The sequence below is a fragment of the Schistocerca americana genome, chromosome 3 (assembly GCF_021461395.2).
Source record: "Schistocerca americana isolate TAMUIC-IGC-003095 chromosome 3, iqSchAmer2.1, whole genome shotgun sequence".
In the NCBI taxonomy this organism is placed as follows: domain Eukaryota; kingdom Metazoa; phylum Arthropoda; class Insecta; order Orthoptera; family Acrididae; genus Schistocerca; species Schistocerca americana.
The window spans coordinates 356,456,213-356,472,767 of record NC_060121.1 but is presented as its reverse complement, the minus strand read 5'-3'; the positions used below and the strand labels follow the sequence as shown (position 1 = coordinate 356,472,767).

The following is a 16,555-nucleotide window of genomic DNA, read 5'->3' as shown; positions in this document are numbered from 1 at the left end:
TTCGGTGTGCGACAGTTCCTTGCATCGCAGGGCATAGAGTTTTACCAGAGTGGTTCCTTCAAACCACTGCACGCTAAGACATACGTCTCAATGTTAGTGGCGACTATCGGGAAAATAGTGCAAAATGTGTCGTTCGTGCCGCCTTGGTATTTTTGTTTTCGGCAATAAAGTTTCTGTGTGAAAAACAATGATGAAATACATTCCGAATGTCCATCATACTTACATAATTCAAACTATCATTTTTAGCGAGTAAAAGAAACATTCTAAAAATACAGGTGCACCCTACTGGTACTAAACAAAAGTTTCTGCATTAGTTCGTTCAAAAATATTAAATATTTATCACAGGCTCCCCCCCCCCCTCATGGCCATGCCTGACAAGACGCAAGGGTGTTGCACTGGTGACGTTATGAGACATAATCAGAAAAGGATCAATTTAAACGAAAAAATCAGTGATAGTCACAACAACATCGAAGAGTGCTATTTTATCCTCCATATCAATGTTACGACGTTTCCGTCGCCAGTGTCGACACTGAAACAATGTTTAGCATCCTAACATAGATATTTCAGCTTCTAACATTGATATTTTATAAATATTGATAATCATCGACTATCCCTAATTGTGACTGATAAATAAAAGAGCGAGTTAATTTACTCATCTTGCATGGTAAGGGCCAATCGGTAATAATTACTTGAGAGAAGGTGATCTTCTTAGCCAAGATCGCTTGTAAATTTGTAATGTATGTAATGCAATGTCGATTACCGGTTTCGGTAACCTTGACTACTATCTCGATCAACGGTTATTACATCTCTCCTACACCAGCCGTACAAGTACTCTTCCTAAATGATTTGAGGAGCGAGATAGACGATGCATCGGCAAGTCAAGGTTAAAACCACCATATACAGAGTAATTCCCCGGATGTTCGTGTCCCATGCTATACGCTACTGTCCTCAATCGCAGCCAGGGCACCGCTAGACTAAGTAGCGGTGTAGTGTGTGGCTTGCGACACGATCATTTAGTGAATTACTCTCTATATCATGGTTTTGACATTGTGTCTCGTCGATGCCATGTTCATCTCGTCTCTCACACACTTGGCTATATTTCAGGAAGAGTACTTGTACAGCTGGTGTCGAAGACAAGTGATAACCTTCTGTTGATATCTGAAGATGGTAACCATGCTTTCCGGAACCGGTGATCGACAAATGATGTTTACAAGCGATCTCGGACAGAAGTTCACATTCTCTCAAGTAAGAATCGTTGTAGCAACCGAGAATCACTGAAGGTGCGGCGAGTGTGTGGTTTTCCAGGAGACGTAATATTGCCCTGTGGCTGTTGCAGGAGATCTGCCTGGTGGTGTTCTTCGGCGCCGAGTACCTGGTGAGGCTGTGGTCGGCCGGCTGCAGGTCCAAGTACATGGGCTTCTGCGGCCGCCTGCGCTTCATCCGGAAGCCCATCTGCATCATCGGTGAGTCTTGCCCTACTCTAGGAAACTTATGATTTTTAAGGAGCAGTTGAGGTTGAAAGCCTAACACACCTTTGTAAACATCTTAACGGCAGTTAAATTTTTACTAGATGTGACTTTTCAGACTTTTCTGGCGGACCTATTGCAAATACTGATGCTATACGATTCGCACGTATCACGTTACAGCAACATATATATGTGATGATCTCTACTACGAAATGATGTAAATACTGAATGTGAAAGTTACTGAGTTTTAAGGGCATAACACCTTTGCTTTATGACCATCGTTCAATTACGCTGGCCACGAACGATGGAACGCCGTTTTTAACTGTGCCATGTCTGGATGTTGTCATTTTAAGAAAGGTTTGAACGATGTTTGAAGCCATACAGATATCAAAACTAGTCAAGAATGTTTTATTATCTAAAGAAGGATAATTGATGGCTGGGACCAGTAATCAATCCTAATAAAGAAGATTTCATGTGCGATCTTGACTCCAATCTCTAACATAAATACAAACGTTACAACAGATCGCGTACCTCCTCGTTGACAGTGTCTTGAAAAAAGATGTAACTGTGTGTTGGTACCAACATTTTGCATGTGGATTCTAATAGCTCACAAAAGGAATCACGAAGTCCCGTAGCAAATCGTCAGACACACTGTTTGAGAAACTGACTGATGCGTGCTGAAACATCGACACGTCACCGTGACTACGCTGAACAGGACGCAGCAGGAAGAATGTCTGACTTCCCTTTTGAGAGCGTGCCTAAAACGCGAAGATTGGTGGCCTGCATTTTCGTTGGGTACCGTCGCTCAATGTATCAGACTCGGAAGATGGCGCAAAGATATTTGCAGCTTGTCTATTGACCCTTGAGGCACATTAAATTCTTGAACAAGTGACTCGTGCAGCGCTTGCTTGCACGGAACGTATGACACGAAGCAGGCCGGAGCGCACAGCGCCGACCTGTTTCAAGGTGTCAATGGGCAGCTATAGTTACGAGATCGTGCAGAAATGCATCTATCAAGGTTATCTGTTCAAAAGACGACCGTCCATGAACGTTTTGCCCACTATGTTTACATGCTGCACGTGCTAAAGACTAAACCATAAAATCCGTTACTGGCCATTACAGTTGCTACACCAAGAAGTAATGCAGATGATAAACGGGTATTCATTGGACAAATATATTATACTAGAACTGACATGTGATTACACTTTCACGCAGTTTGGGTGCATAGATCCTGAGAAATCAGTACCCAGAACCACCACCTCTGGCCGTAATAACGGTTTTGATACGCCTGGGCATTGAGTCAAACAGAGCTTGCATGGCGTGTACAGGTACAGCTGCCCATGCAGCTACAACACGATACCACAGTTCATCAAGAGTAGTGACTGGCGTATTGTGACAAGCCAGTTGCTCGGCCACCATTGACCAGACAATTTCAGTTGGTGAGAGATCTGGAGAATGTGCTGGATAGGGCAGCAGTCGAAAATTTTCCGTATCCAGAAAGGCCCGTACAGGACCTGCAACATACGGTCGTGCATTATCCTGCTGAAATGTAAGGTTTCGTAGGGATCTAATGAAGGGTAGAGCCTCGGGTCGTAGCACATCTGAAATGTAACGTCCACTGTTCAAAGTGCCGTCAATGCGAACAAGAGGTGACCGAGACGTGTAACCAATGGCAAACCGTACCATCACGCCGGGTGATATGCCAGTTTGGCGATGATGAATACACGCTTCCAATGTGCGTTCACCGCGATGTCACCAAACATGGATGCGATCATCATGAAGCTGTAAACAGAACCTGGATTCATCCGAAAAAATGACGTTTCGCCATTCGTGCACCCAGGTTCGTCGTTGAGTACACCATCGCAGGCGCTCCTTTCTGTGATGCAGCGTCAAGGGTAACCGCAGCCACGGTCTCCGAGCTGATAGTCAATGCTGCTGCAAACGTCGTCGAATGTTTGTGCAGATGGTTGTTGTCTTGCAAACGTCCCCATCTGTTGACTCAGGGATCGAGACGTGGCTGCACGATTCGTTACAGCCATACGGATAAGATGCCTGTCATCTCGACTGCTAGTGATACCAGGCCGTTGGCATCCAGCATGGCGTTCCGTATTACACTCCTGAAGCCACCGATTCCATATTCTGCTAACAGTCATTGGATCTCGACCAACGCGAGCAGCGATGTCGCGATATGATAAACCGCAATCGCGATAGGCTACAATCCGACCTTTATCAAAGTCGGAAACGTGATGGTACGCATTTCTCCTCCTTACACGAGGCATCACAACAACGTTTCACCACGCAACGCCGGTCAACTGCTTTTTGTGTATGAGAAATCGATTGGAAACTTTCCTCATGTCAACACGTTGTAGGTGTCGCCACCGGCGCCAACCTTGTGTGAATGCTCTGTAAAGCTGATCATTTGCATATCACAGCATCTTCTTCCTGTCGGTTAAATTTCGCGTCTGTAGCACGTCATCTTCGTGGTGTAGCAATTTTAATGACCAGTAGTGCAAATACCAAAATACATCTCTATATCACAGTCTAACACAGACAGCGTTAGGAAAATAAAGTGATGAATTTCCATTTTTTTGTTATATATTTGAGCTTCAGGCGCTGGTTGCAGCTTATTAACAAATCATCGGAATAGTTACATAGTAACTTGTCAAGTAGAGGCGCGGTGGATGCATATCTGGTCCTGTTCAGTTGCGAGCTAATATATAATGTACTCCTATCTCCTAGCAATGATTCGGTAAGTCGAACCTGATGATGATACAGGAAAAATATGAAATCTTGTCGACAACTGTGTGGCTTCGAGACGAGCTCTGCTAGCGTACACCCTATCCTACATCTGCCTAAAGCCTCAAATTCATCTCCTACTACAGGTGTGATTTGACCTCAAATTGTAGGGGAGTAGATTAGGCATGATGACAGATGAAGTACAGTAGGTAATAGCACAACTCTACTCAAAAATCAGAGACCCACTCAAACATCTATATTCTGATAAAAGACCAACCAGTACTTTAATAATACTCACGACTGAACAAGGCAAAGAGGCACCGAAATAGGTGTCAAATGCCTAGGTAGGACATAGTTGTGATCGAACAGAGAGATAACGCTTGGTCAGGCAAGAAAAATAACGCTCGTAAATAATGAGAGATAACGTACAAAACAAATAAATAAAACGTTTTTGAGGGCGAGCGAGAAACGTAGTATCTAATGACTGTACTTGACAGCAGACGTGATACTTCAGCCACTGTATGGAGGCGCTGGTGGTCCAGAAGCGATGGTAATTACAAGTTGCCATCGTAATTAGGGGTGATCTGATAGTGACAACTTGTAAGCAACAAAATCATTGACAGTTTCTTGGACTAAACAGTATCTTTTATCGATCTTCTGGCTCCTGTACCACTCAACGTGCCGCCTTGTTGGAAGAACGATGTGGTCGATGATGCGGTCGAAAGACTATACCAGCCACGGAAACGCGAATTGTAGGCGGGGGAACTCGAGGTTATTTAAGAACTCTGAATTCGAAGAAGCCAGCCGTCTGCAGAGAAGGCCCAATGTTCATAGAGGACGTATACTCAACTGATCAATTTTGGACAGGCCGCTTAGCTGCGTTAGGTTGTCAAACACTGGCTCTTTCCAAAGAATCACTCCTCTAGCCTCTCTCTAGAGTATTCGTGCTCGAAAGACTGTTCAGCCTTAGCACAAAAGGTCCCCTTACAATGGAGCCGTCAATTTGGCTGTAATTAGTAGTGTCTTAGTTAATTTCAGTTACATCCAATAAAAATTATGGACAACACCTTCATACCGAAGCAACATTACTGTCTATTTGGCATCTGTCTTCCACCCTCGGAACTTTTCGCACACAGCGTATCCTTGAATTCTATTGAAAAGAGCAAACTGTACACTACAGCGACACAGGGGTAGGGCGAAAATACTGAAAACAACGCGAAAAGAGCATGCTTGAAGATTGCAGCCAAGCCTACAAGTTGCGCTGTTCTGTATAACCACGAACGGCACCTGCACAGCGACCTTGATACATGACAAATGACAGTCGTGTTCATAATAGTGTTCTGTGTAGTTGAGAGTGCATTAAGTCGGAGTTAAGTGAATTCCAGCGTGGGAAAATCGTTGGCGCTCGAATCGTAGATGCTACGGTAACCAAGGGATTCGGAGTGTTTGAAGAAGTACAATATTGAAGATTCGTACCGCATACAGGGAAACGGAGAAACACCATCCGCTAAGTCATAACGCAGATGAAATTATGTAATGAGTAATCGTGAAAAAAATGGTTGAAATGGCTCGGAGCACTATGGGACTTAACATCTGAGGTCATCAGTCCCCTAGAACTTAGAACTACTTAAACCTAACTAACCTAAGGACATCACACACACATGCCCGAGGCAGGATTCGAACCTGCGACTAGCAGTCTCGCGGTTCCGGACTGAAGCGCCTAGAACCACTCGGCTACCGCGGCCGGCTGAGTAATTGTGACAAACGGCTATTGATGTGGACTGAGACGAAACGTAAGACGACGGGAGCTGCAAATGTCACTGAATGTGGCACTCGCGAACCCTACCAGTACCAAAACAATACGAAGGGAGCTCCATAAGCAGGGAATTTCAGGGCAAGCTGGAATTTCAAAGCCACACATCAGTGACACAAATGCCCCTAACAGGAAAACGTGGTGTCGAAGCCATAAAACGTGAACTATGTTGGAATGGAAGAAAGTCATTTGATCGAATAGTCTCGTTTCAGACTGTTTCCAATTTCTGGCCGAGGTTACGTACCAAGAGTGAAACATGGCGGGCGTTCGGTGATGCTTTGGGTGGCCATATCGTGGTATTGCACGGGCCCTATGTGCACTCTGCTAGGTCACGTTACTGCCAACCATTATTTGACCATTTTGGCTGATGAATTGCATCCCGCGTTTGTTCCAAAATGGTGATGCAGTGCTCGAAGACGACAGAGCGCCTGTACAAACAGCTTGCATCGTCCAGGACTGGTTTTGTGAGTACCACATTCACCAGATCTCAATATTACTTAGCCTTAGTGGTCTACGTTGGAGAGATCGCTATCAAGCTTCATAATCGTTACCTGAACTTGCCTTTATTTTGTAGGGTAATTGTGCAAACTTCCCTTGGAAACCGTACAGATCCTTCATTTATCCACTGCGAGATGACTGGAAACTGTTTTCAATGCCAGTGGCTTTCCTACGCCGTATTAGGCATGGTATTGTGTTTTGGTGTTTCCATTTCTTTTGTCCATCCGCTGTATTTTTATCCAAGCAGGCTGTACATTTAGCACTCACTGCCTAACTATCGGGACATACTTCGCTTTACTGAAAGGTGTGAAAATTGAGAAGATAATCGGCAAATGCGCTCATGTGCTGTCACATTTGAGGATTCGACACTATGGCAATAAATTAGTCGGCGACTTTGTCCGAACGTAAATGAATTATAACGGCTTTACAGCGAGCGTGATTTTCTTGAACCTGTTTTCGTCTTGTACTGTTCCACACATCAGTCTCAACCCCAGAAGTATAGCGTAATATTGGTCTTCTAGACATCACGAGAATTTTTACCACCAAAATTTCCCTATTTCCATAACGGCAGAGACTCGCAAATGGGTTTTACTACTGGCGTAGTTCGGCCGTCGCTAACTCGATATCGCCCAGCGTATTCAGGAAGATCCTCTATGTGTTACGAGCGCGCAGACAATTACAACTGCAGACCAGTCACAACACTTTCTGCAGTATTCAGAGGATCCGCAGCTGCTATATGGAAATGAGAATACGTCCTTACTCAGCCAAGCATATCCACCGCATGCATTCTGCGAGGATTAAAAAGCCCCACCGCTTTATGGACTCATCGTATCAAACAATATTTCCTCTTCCTCCTTCCATCATCTATGTGAGTGGTTCCTGTCTGCATGCTGTTGAGTGCTTTCTGCCCTTCGAGTTTTTTACGTATTAAAGTAATGAATACACAGATTGGATGGCACATATATGAATATTAGACTGCAATTGATCGTGGAAATGTGAGGTACATCCGATACTGTGTCAGAATTGTGCATAGTGCACTTATACTTTCATTTTAAAAACCTAACTGTGTGAGATGATATATTACATAGAAAATACACTGTCGGAAGAAATGCAGTACCCTCAGGGAAAATGTCAGTTTACCGACAAGTTATGTGATAGCTAGTTCATCGTTGCAGGAGTAAAAGATAAGAGATCCAGAGAAAATGAAAAGCACGTCTCACACTAAAGTGTGCTAAAGCAGTCGCGTCTGTAAAGAGTGTACCTCACTTTGGGAGCAAGTCATGTGCTTATTTTCACATGCAAACGTTCGTAAAGGTGTCGAACGGCATCCTGTGATACACTGTAGCAAGAATCATCGTTACAATTCGTGAATGGTTCATGCTGGCCCTGGAGAACGAGTAAGTGCCCGCCTCATTATGCTACGAGGGATCTGGCGATCTTGCTGGCCAGGACAGTTGTTATACACTACGAAGAGCACCATGGGTACCATTAGTCTTACGTGGACGTGTGTTGTCCTGCTGAAAAAGTACGTCACCTTCATAGCGAAGAAATGGCAGTATCACGGGGAAAAGAACCTGTGCAATATAGCGGGCACGGCTACTTTCACCTTCAGGAATACCAAATGTGACCAAGATGGCTCCACTCATTATCTCGGTTGAGATCTGTGTGTCGAGGGTCCATGCACGCTGGCATAGACTGCTTAGCAGCTCTAAGCCCTGTACGTGTACGTCCATCACTCGTATACAAGCAGAACCTACTCTCATCACTCAACATGACAGAGCTCCGTTCCACACTCCAATCAGCTCTTTCACGACAGCTGAGTAGCCATGCTTGGCGGTGTCGTGGTGTCAGTGGTAGCCTCTCCAGAGGATCACCTGATTTTAATCCTGCTGCGAGCAGACTTACCGCAGGCTCAAAATTCAAATGGCTGACGCTGTTGAAGAAGTGTACGCACTCGTCTGTGGTGCAGGGTTGAACTCTATACAGAATGTTGTAGACACTGTTCACCTCTAAGCTCAGCACAGTAAAATACAATTTTGTAGTGCCTGAGTTCAATGCTACTGCGGTCATGCATGCCTGTCCGAAATAACAGGCACTGCCGCAAATGCGAATACATTTCATTTACTGCACAGTTAACGTCTATAGAGAAAACCGAAGGCGCACAGAAAGCCTCCTGAGCACTATCTGATGGCCGATGACCACGAAAAATAAATCACTAACACTGCACCCACTCAATATTCGCATATTACATCATGGTGCCACTGCACGTGGTCCTCAGGGGAGTTATACACACATAAAAAAAACCGGTTCCCAGAACTCCTGAAGATAGACATTGACTATGGATATTGTATCACAGACGCAGTCCCTTTGACTGTTCAGAGATGTCACTTAACCCGCCCAAAGACGTAAACGACCATGCATGAGCAGCGTCTATTAGACGCAGGAGGTTTGACAGCCGATCAGTTCCGGTCATTCCACCAGGGAGGAGGTACACGGCTCGTGTTTTCCGTAGTTGAACCATGCCTAGACGGTCAATATCGCTATTCGATCGCGTCCGCGTTGTTACTTTGTGCCAGGGAGGGCTCTCAACAAAGGAAGTGTCCAGGCGACACGGAGTGAACCACGGCAACGTTGTTCGGGCATGGAGGAGATGCAGACAGACAGGAACTGTCGATGACATGTCTCGCTCAGGTCGCCCAAGGGCTACTACTGCAGTGGCTGACCGCTACCTACGGATTATGGCTCGGAGGAATCCTGACAGCAACTCCACCATGTTGAATAATGCTTTCCGTGCAGCCACAGGACGTCGTCTTACGACTCAAGGTGTGCGCACTGGGCTGCATGATGCGCAACTTCACACCCGACGTCCATTGCGAGGTCCATCTCTGCAACCACGACACCATGCAGCACGTTACAGATGGGCCCAACAACATGCCTAATGGATTGCTCAGGATTGGCATCACATTCTCTTCAGCGATGAGTGTCGCATATGTTGGAGGCAACCCAGTCAGGCTGAATGCTTTAGACACACTGTCCAGCGAGTGCAACAAGGTGGAGGTTCCCTGCCGTTTTGGGGTGGCATTATGTGGGGCCGACGTACGCCTCTGGTGGTCATGGAAAACGCCGTAACGGCTTTACGATACGTGAATGCCATCCTCCGGCCGTTGGTGCACCCATATTGGCAGCATATTGCTGAGGCATTCGTCTTCATGGACGACAATTCGCGCCCCCATCGTGCACATCTTGTGAATGACTTCCTTCAGGATAACTACATCGCTCGACTAGAGTGGCCAGCATGTTCTCCAGACATGAACCCTAACGATCATGTCTGGGATAGATTGAAAAGGGCTGTTTATGGACACGTGATCCACCAACCACTCTGAGGGATTTACACCGACTCGCCGTTGAGGAGTGCGACAATCTTGTGGATAGTATGCCACGACGAATACAGGCAATGCGTAGATGCAAGAGGACGTGTGTACAGCAATCTGGACCACCACCTTTGAAGTTCTCGCTGTATGGTGGTACAACATGCAATGTGTGGTTTTCATGAGTAATAAAAATGGCGGAAATGATGTTTATGTTGATCTCTACTCCAATGTTCTGTACAGGTTCCGGAACTCTCGGAACCGAGGTGATGCAAAAGATTTTTTGATGTGTGTATTTTCTCCGGCAGTGTACGTTGAGCTGGATAATCCTCGTTATACAGCTATGCGGCTATATTTCAACGCATGCACCACACAGAGATTGTTATTTTGACTAGGAATATAAGCACTCCAAGCACTTCCAGGATAAAACACTCTGATTCCATGGAATACCGTTTCTAGCCTTCAAAAATGCCTCGTTTCTGAGGGGAAGAGAGTACACACGGTTATTTACGAATGCGGATGCGACACATTGATAACTACATCCCGCAGAGCTAACAAATTGAAAGGATGTTGACTATCACGTTTCTCCATCTGGTCCTAATAATACAGACACTCTGTGTACGATTAAGATCGGTTGTTTTAGCGGACCAGTCGACGTACGATAAGATGCGTGAGCATCTGTCAAACCAAGAACGTATGTGAAAACAAGCAAATACGCCTGTCGTCCTTCTAGAAGGCAGCATTGTGCTGAGCATATTAGTGACGAAAATGTACAAGAAAGAGCAACATTTGGCCATCGAGAATATTAAAATAAACATTCTGTTTCATTTCCGGGTAATGGTACGAGAAACACCGCACACTGTGGATTAAGCGGTCCATTCGATGCTTTAACAAAAACAAAAACAGAAAAAACAAAAAGCAAAAAAAAAAAAAAATTGCCCCAAGACAGCTACTGTCACTGAAACCTGATAGTCAAGGGAAGACAGGATTAATGAAGGAATAAACAACGGTGTAAATAATAGTGTTCTCAGTGAGTTATAGTTCAGTAAATCACCATTAAGTACAGATACAGCAGATAATGCAGCAAGCTACTGTGATCTGGGCAGAAGGCCTCACATGCCAGGAATGGCAATAAATTAAGACTTGTTTAAAACTCGCTGCAACTTACAACTTACAGGTATTGAAATATTACAAGGAAGTCGCCAATAACACAGCAGAAGGTTCAAAAAATTGGTTCAAATGGCTCTGAGCACTATGGGACTTAACATCTGTGCTCATCAGTCCCCTAGAACTTAGAACTACTTAAACCAAACTAACCTAAGGACATCACACACATCCATGCCCGAGGCAGGATTCGAACCTGCGACCGTAGCGGTCACGCGGTTCCAGACTGATGCGTCTAGAACCGCACGGTCACAACGGCTGGCACAGCGGAAGGCATCAAACGCCAGGAATGGTAGTAAATGACGTTTTAATGCTTAAAGCTAAAATACAAATACACTACTGGCCATTAAATTTGCTACACCAAGAAGAAAAGTAGATGATAAACGGATATTCATTGGACAAATATATTATACCAGAACTGACATGTAATTACATTTTCATGCAGTTTGGGTGCATAGATCCTGAGAAATCAGTACCCAAAAGAACCACCGCTGGCCGTAATAAAGGCCTCGATACGCCTAGGCATTGAGTCAAACGGAGTTTGGATGACGTGTACAGGTACAGCTGCCCATGCAGCTTGGACACGATACCACAGTTCATCAACAGTAGTGACTGGCGTATTGTGACGAGCCAGTTGCTCGGCCACCATTAACCAGACGTTTTCAATTGGTGAGAGATCTGGAGAATGTGCTGGCCAGGGCAGCAGTCGAACATTTTCTGTATCCAGAAAGGCCCGTACAGGACCTGCAACATACGGTCGTGCATTATCCTGCTGAAATGTAAGGTTTCGCAGGGATCGAATGAAGGGTAGAGCCACGGGAAGTAGCACATCTGAAATGTAACGTCCACTGTTCAAAGTGCCGTCAATGCGAACAAGAGGTGACCGAGACGTGTAACCAGTGGCACCCCATGCCATCACACCGGGTGATAGGCCAGTATGGCGAAGACGAATACACACTTCCAATGTGCGTTCACCGCGATGTCACCAAACACGGATGCGACCATCATGGTGCTGTAGACAGAATCTGGATTCATCCGAAAAAATGACGTTTTGCCATTCGTGCACCCAGGTTCGTCGTTGAGTACACCATAGCAGGCGCTCCTTTCTGTGATGCAGCGTCAAGGGTAACAGCAGCCATGGTCTCCGAGCTGATGGTCCATGCTGCTGAAAACGTCGTCGAACTGTTCGTGCAGATGGTTATTGTCTTGCCAACGTCCCCAACCTGTTGACTCAGGGTTCGAGACATGGCTGCACGATCCGTTACAGCCATGCGGATAAGATGCCTGTCATCTCGACTGCTAGTGATACGAGGCCGTTGGGACCCAGCACGGCGTTCCATATTACCCTTCTGAGCCCACCGATTCCATATTCTGTTAACAGTCATTGGATCTCGACCAACGCGAGCAGCAATGTCACGATAGGATAAACCGGAATCGCGATAGGCTACAATCCGACGTTTATCAAAGTCGGAAACGTGATGGTACGCATTTCTCCTCCTTACACGAGGCATCACAACAACGTTTTACCAGGCAACGCCGGTCAACTGCTGTTTGTGTATGAGGAATCGGTTGGAAACTTTCCTCATGTCAACACGTTGTAGGTGTCGCCACCGGCGTCAACCTTGTGTGAATGCTCTGAAAAGCTAATCATTTGAATGTCAGAGCATCTTCTTCCTGACGGTCAAATTTCGCGTCTGTAGCACGTCATCTTCGTGGTGTAACAATTTTAATGGCGAGTAGTGTACCAAATCAGAATTTTAAGGCAAATGACCACAATCATGGATGAAGGCTTTACACGCCAGGAACGGCAATAATATAAAAAAATTAGAAACCCTCTTTAAATCAGCAAATACAATAGCAAAGGTTAATTAAAAAAACAAGCAACTAATCACGAAGCAGATGAAATAAGACGATGGTAAACTTGGTAACACAGCCCTTAACATCCACCGAACGCTGCACTCCTAGATTTATTCCATAAGGCGACCAGAACTATTAACTAGACATATATAACCTTTAATGTAGGCATTTCGAGGTATTGTAATAAATAATGCAATAATAAAACACAAGGACCAGTACATAAGTTCCTTAAAGGGTACTGAGGCAGATTATGCCCGCAGAAGTCGTGGACTGCAGGCGCGTTACACTGAACTACTGGCCAACAGGCCTACTTTTAGAACACCCATGTCTTACAAGAATGAGGTGGACAGTCAAGAGTTGCCAAGTTGGTAACTCAGACTAGTGTCAGTCCAACGAATGAATAATGATGATCTTGCTTAAGCTACTTGACGTCCGATAAAGCAAGTGCAAGGATGGAACATTACGCCAAAGCCGGAACCGTTGGTATGCACTACGTCCCAGAATACAGTGCTTAGAATGCCCGGAACGAGAAATCAATCACTACCACCAGAGTAGAAGAATCACCAACTGGCCTACAATCAAGAAAGCTGTCAAAACTACACGCCTTAATGGACAGCAGCGGCAAGACGAGGAAACGTATACTGCCATTACACACACTAACCCCCAGGGCAGATAACTGGGGCGTTAGCGGCCACCAGGCAAGAAAAATTATCGCTGGTTGAACTTAACAAATTGCAACAAGTTGAACGCAGTAAATAGGAATAAGAAGTCGAGGAAAGCTAATGACATCTACCTTCCCCAAGCACTCCACTCGCTGCTCTTCGCCTCAGTGACACTACGAGCAGCAACACGAACCCAAGTCACTGGGAAATCGCGAGGCAGGCGGGAGTAACTTCAACAAGGGAGCACATGTGCCAATCAAGCAACCAACACCTTGCCCCCAAAGGGCAGAACAGCACTCCAACACTCACATCAGCAACTACGCCTCCTTAGTCCAGGACAAACCGGCTGCATCGACATTAGGCCCAAGTATTATCGACCAACTCAACTCTACCGACCACCGAACCCTTAGAGCTTAGACAATCGTGCGCTCGTAAGCTCCCTGAACAGCTCATCGTACTTCACATGTGCCTCTTGTGTTTCTCCCCCTCCTCCTCCCCCTCCCTCTTTCCCACCCCCTTCCCCTTCCCCTCCTCCTCTTGCTCTCCTCCCCTCCGCCACTCCTCCGCCCTCCTCCCCTTCCGACTGCAACCGACTCGCTGCCCACGTGGTCAACAAGACGCTCCAAGAAACTACAACCAAAGACAACTAACAGGCGACCGAAGCCCTGCCCGGCTACTAGACAAAAAAAAAAAATGGTTCAAATGGCTCTGAGCATTATGGGACTTAACATCTGTGGTCATCAGTCCCCTAGAACTTAGAACTACTTAAACCTAACTAACCTAAGGACATCACACACATCCATGCCCGAGGCAGGATTCGAACCTGCGACCGTAGCGGTTACGCGGTTCCAGACTGAAGCGCCTAGAACCGCACGGCCACACCGGCCGGCTACTAGACAAAGACAGATCGCATCGGTAGGCAAAGATGTAAGGACATAGCCTTCACTTTTTAAAGTAAGCCTAGTTCCCCATTAATACAACATCGCTGACAATGTAGTGAGCTAACGCACGTCGTGGGACAACTGCCTACTCTTAACAAACGATTGGCCAGTCGACTGTTTTTTCGTTCAGTCGGTTATTTTTCACTCGAATGAAACAACCGAATGAAACCAAACCCTATGGCCACGTTAGCCATACGAACATTTTCACTCGCTCACCTGATACGAGTGGTTTTACTTATTGTAGAGCAACCGATTGACACAAGTCTGTGACACGTCCGGCAGCCACTTCGATTATACATGAACCATGACTTGGTTGGAAACTTTTTTTTAAAAAAAATAACGTATCATGTTTCAAGGAGAGGTGAATAAAATATATGTCTAGGCATTAAGTGTTATCAAAATTCGTGTACTTATTTACATAAATACGATTTTTTTGTACATCTGTCATTAAATATGTTTTTCTTTGTATTAAAGAACTGCTGCTACGTTATAAGTTTATGTTTACATAAACGAACAGTTACTTTTCTTATTTAAATTTGTCTCTCCCCCCTCTCTCTCTCTTCTCTCACTTCCCGCTGATTTGCACCCATCACTGATAGCTCTGTTTCGGTAAACGTTGAGGTGACGTAAACAGAAAGTTTATACACTGAAGAGCCAAAGAAAGTGATAGACCTGCCTAATATCGTGTAGGCCTCCCACGAGCACGCAGAAGTGCCGCAACACGACGTGGCATGGACTCGACTAATGTCTGAAGTAGTGCATGGAGGTAGTTGAGACCATAAATCTTGCATGGCTGTCCATAAATGCGCAAGAGTAGGTGGGGGTGGAGATCTCTTCTGAACAGCACGTTGCAAGGCATCCCAGATATGCTCAATATTGTTCATATTTGGGGAGTTTGGTAGCTTGTGGAAGTGTTTAAACTCGGAAGAGTGTTTCTGGAGTCGCTCTGTAACAATTCTGGACGTGTGGTGTGTCGCATTGTGCTGCTGGAACTGCCCAAGTCCGTCGGAAAGGACATGAATAAATGCAGGAGATCAGACAGGACGACATGTCAGGGGTCCCACATCACTCCAACTGCACACGTCCAACACCATTACAGAGTCTCCACCAGCCTGAACAGTTCTCTGCTGACATGCAGGGTCCATGGATTCATGAGATTGTCTCCATATCCGTACACGTCCATCAGCTCGATACAATTTGAAACGGATGGGTCGAAACAAGGGAATTCTGTTGGTTGCTCTGTTGTTTTTCCGGATCGTGTACTCAAGGTTCGACTGCCTCAGACTCTTACTGTCTTTGATGCAGAATTGTCTGCGATCTTGCGGGCACTGGAGCAGATGAGACATTTTTCCTGTCCTAAATTCGTTGTCTGTTCCGATTAAGTAAGTGCCGTTCACTCATTGCAACGTTTGTATCCAGCAGATAGTCCAGACCATCCAGGATGCCCACCTCCAACTACAGCGACTAGGGAAGGTGGTGGCTTTCTGCTGGGTTCCGGGGCACGTCGGCATTGCTGGAAACGAAAGGGCAGATTTCGCAGCCAAGGGAGGCGTGTCTCGATCCACAAGTATTTCAGTGTGCTATCCCCCTGCACGCACTCACCTCGCTGTTGAGCTCACCAGAGTCATGCGCCGGTGGGAGGATGAGTCGCTGGCAATGACCGACAATAAGCTCCGTTTAGTCAAGCCCACAACGCGTGTGTGGCGTACTTCCTTCCAGCCCCGTAGACGGAACGAGGTTCTCCTCACTCGGCTTCGGATAGGCCCCAGTCCTATGACGCATGGCTTCCTGCTCCGGCGAGAGGGCCCTCCAATGTGTGGTACTTGTGGCGTCCAGGTCACTGTGCGCCACGTTTTATTGGATTGCGTTTTATTTTCTGACCAGCGGGCCGCGGCTGACTTGCCAGCGGATCTGCCATCTCTTTTAGGAAACACTCCAACTAACGTGGTTAAAGTTTTAAAGTTCTGTGACTTGTCAAATGTTTTTACAAACATTTTAGTGAGAAGGTCTTAATGTGCTCACTGTGTGACAAGGTCCCCATATTTTATGT

The 16,555-nt window shown here is 45.9% G+C and overlaps 1 protein-coding gene across 1 annotated transcript in view; it reads left to right on the top strand.

Annotated features, from left to right (window-relative positions):
- Positions 1–16,555, top strand: part of LOC124606079 (potassium voltage-gated channel subfamily KQT member 1-like) — a 296,924-nt gene that overhangs the window by 133,851 nt on the left and 146,518 nt on the right. The window contains exon 3 of the mRNA XM_047138043.1: positions 1,337–1,463. Within this exon, the coding sequence (XP_046993999.1) occupies positions 1,337–1,463 (127 nt within the window). The remainder of the gene's footprint in view (positions 1–1,336; positions 1,464–16,555) is intronic.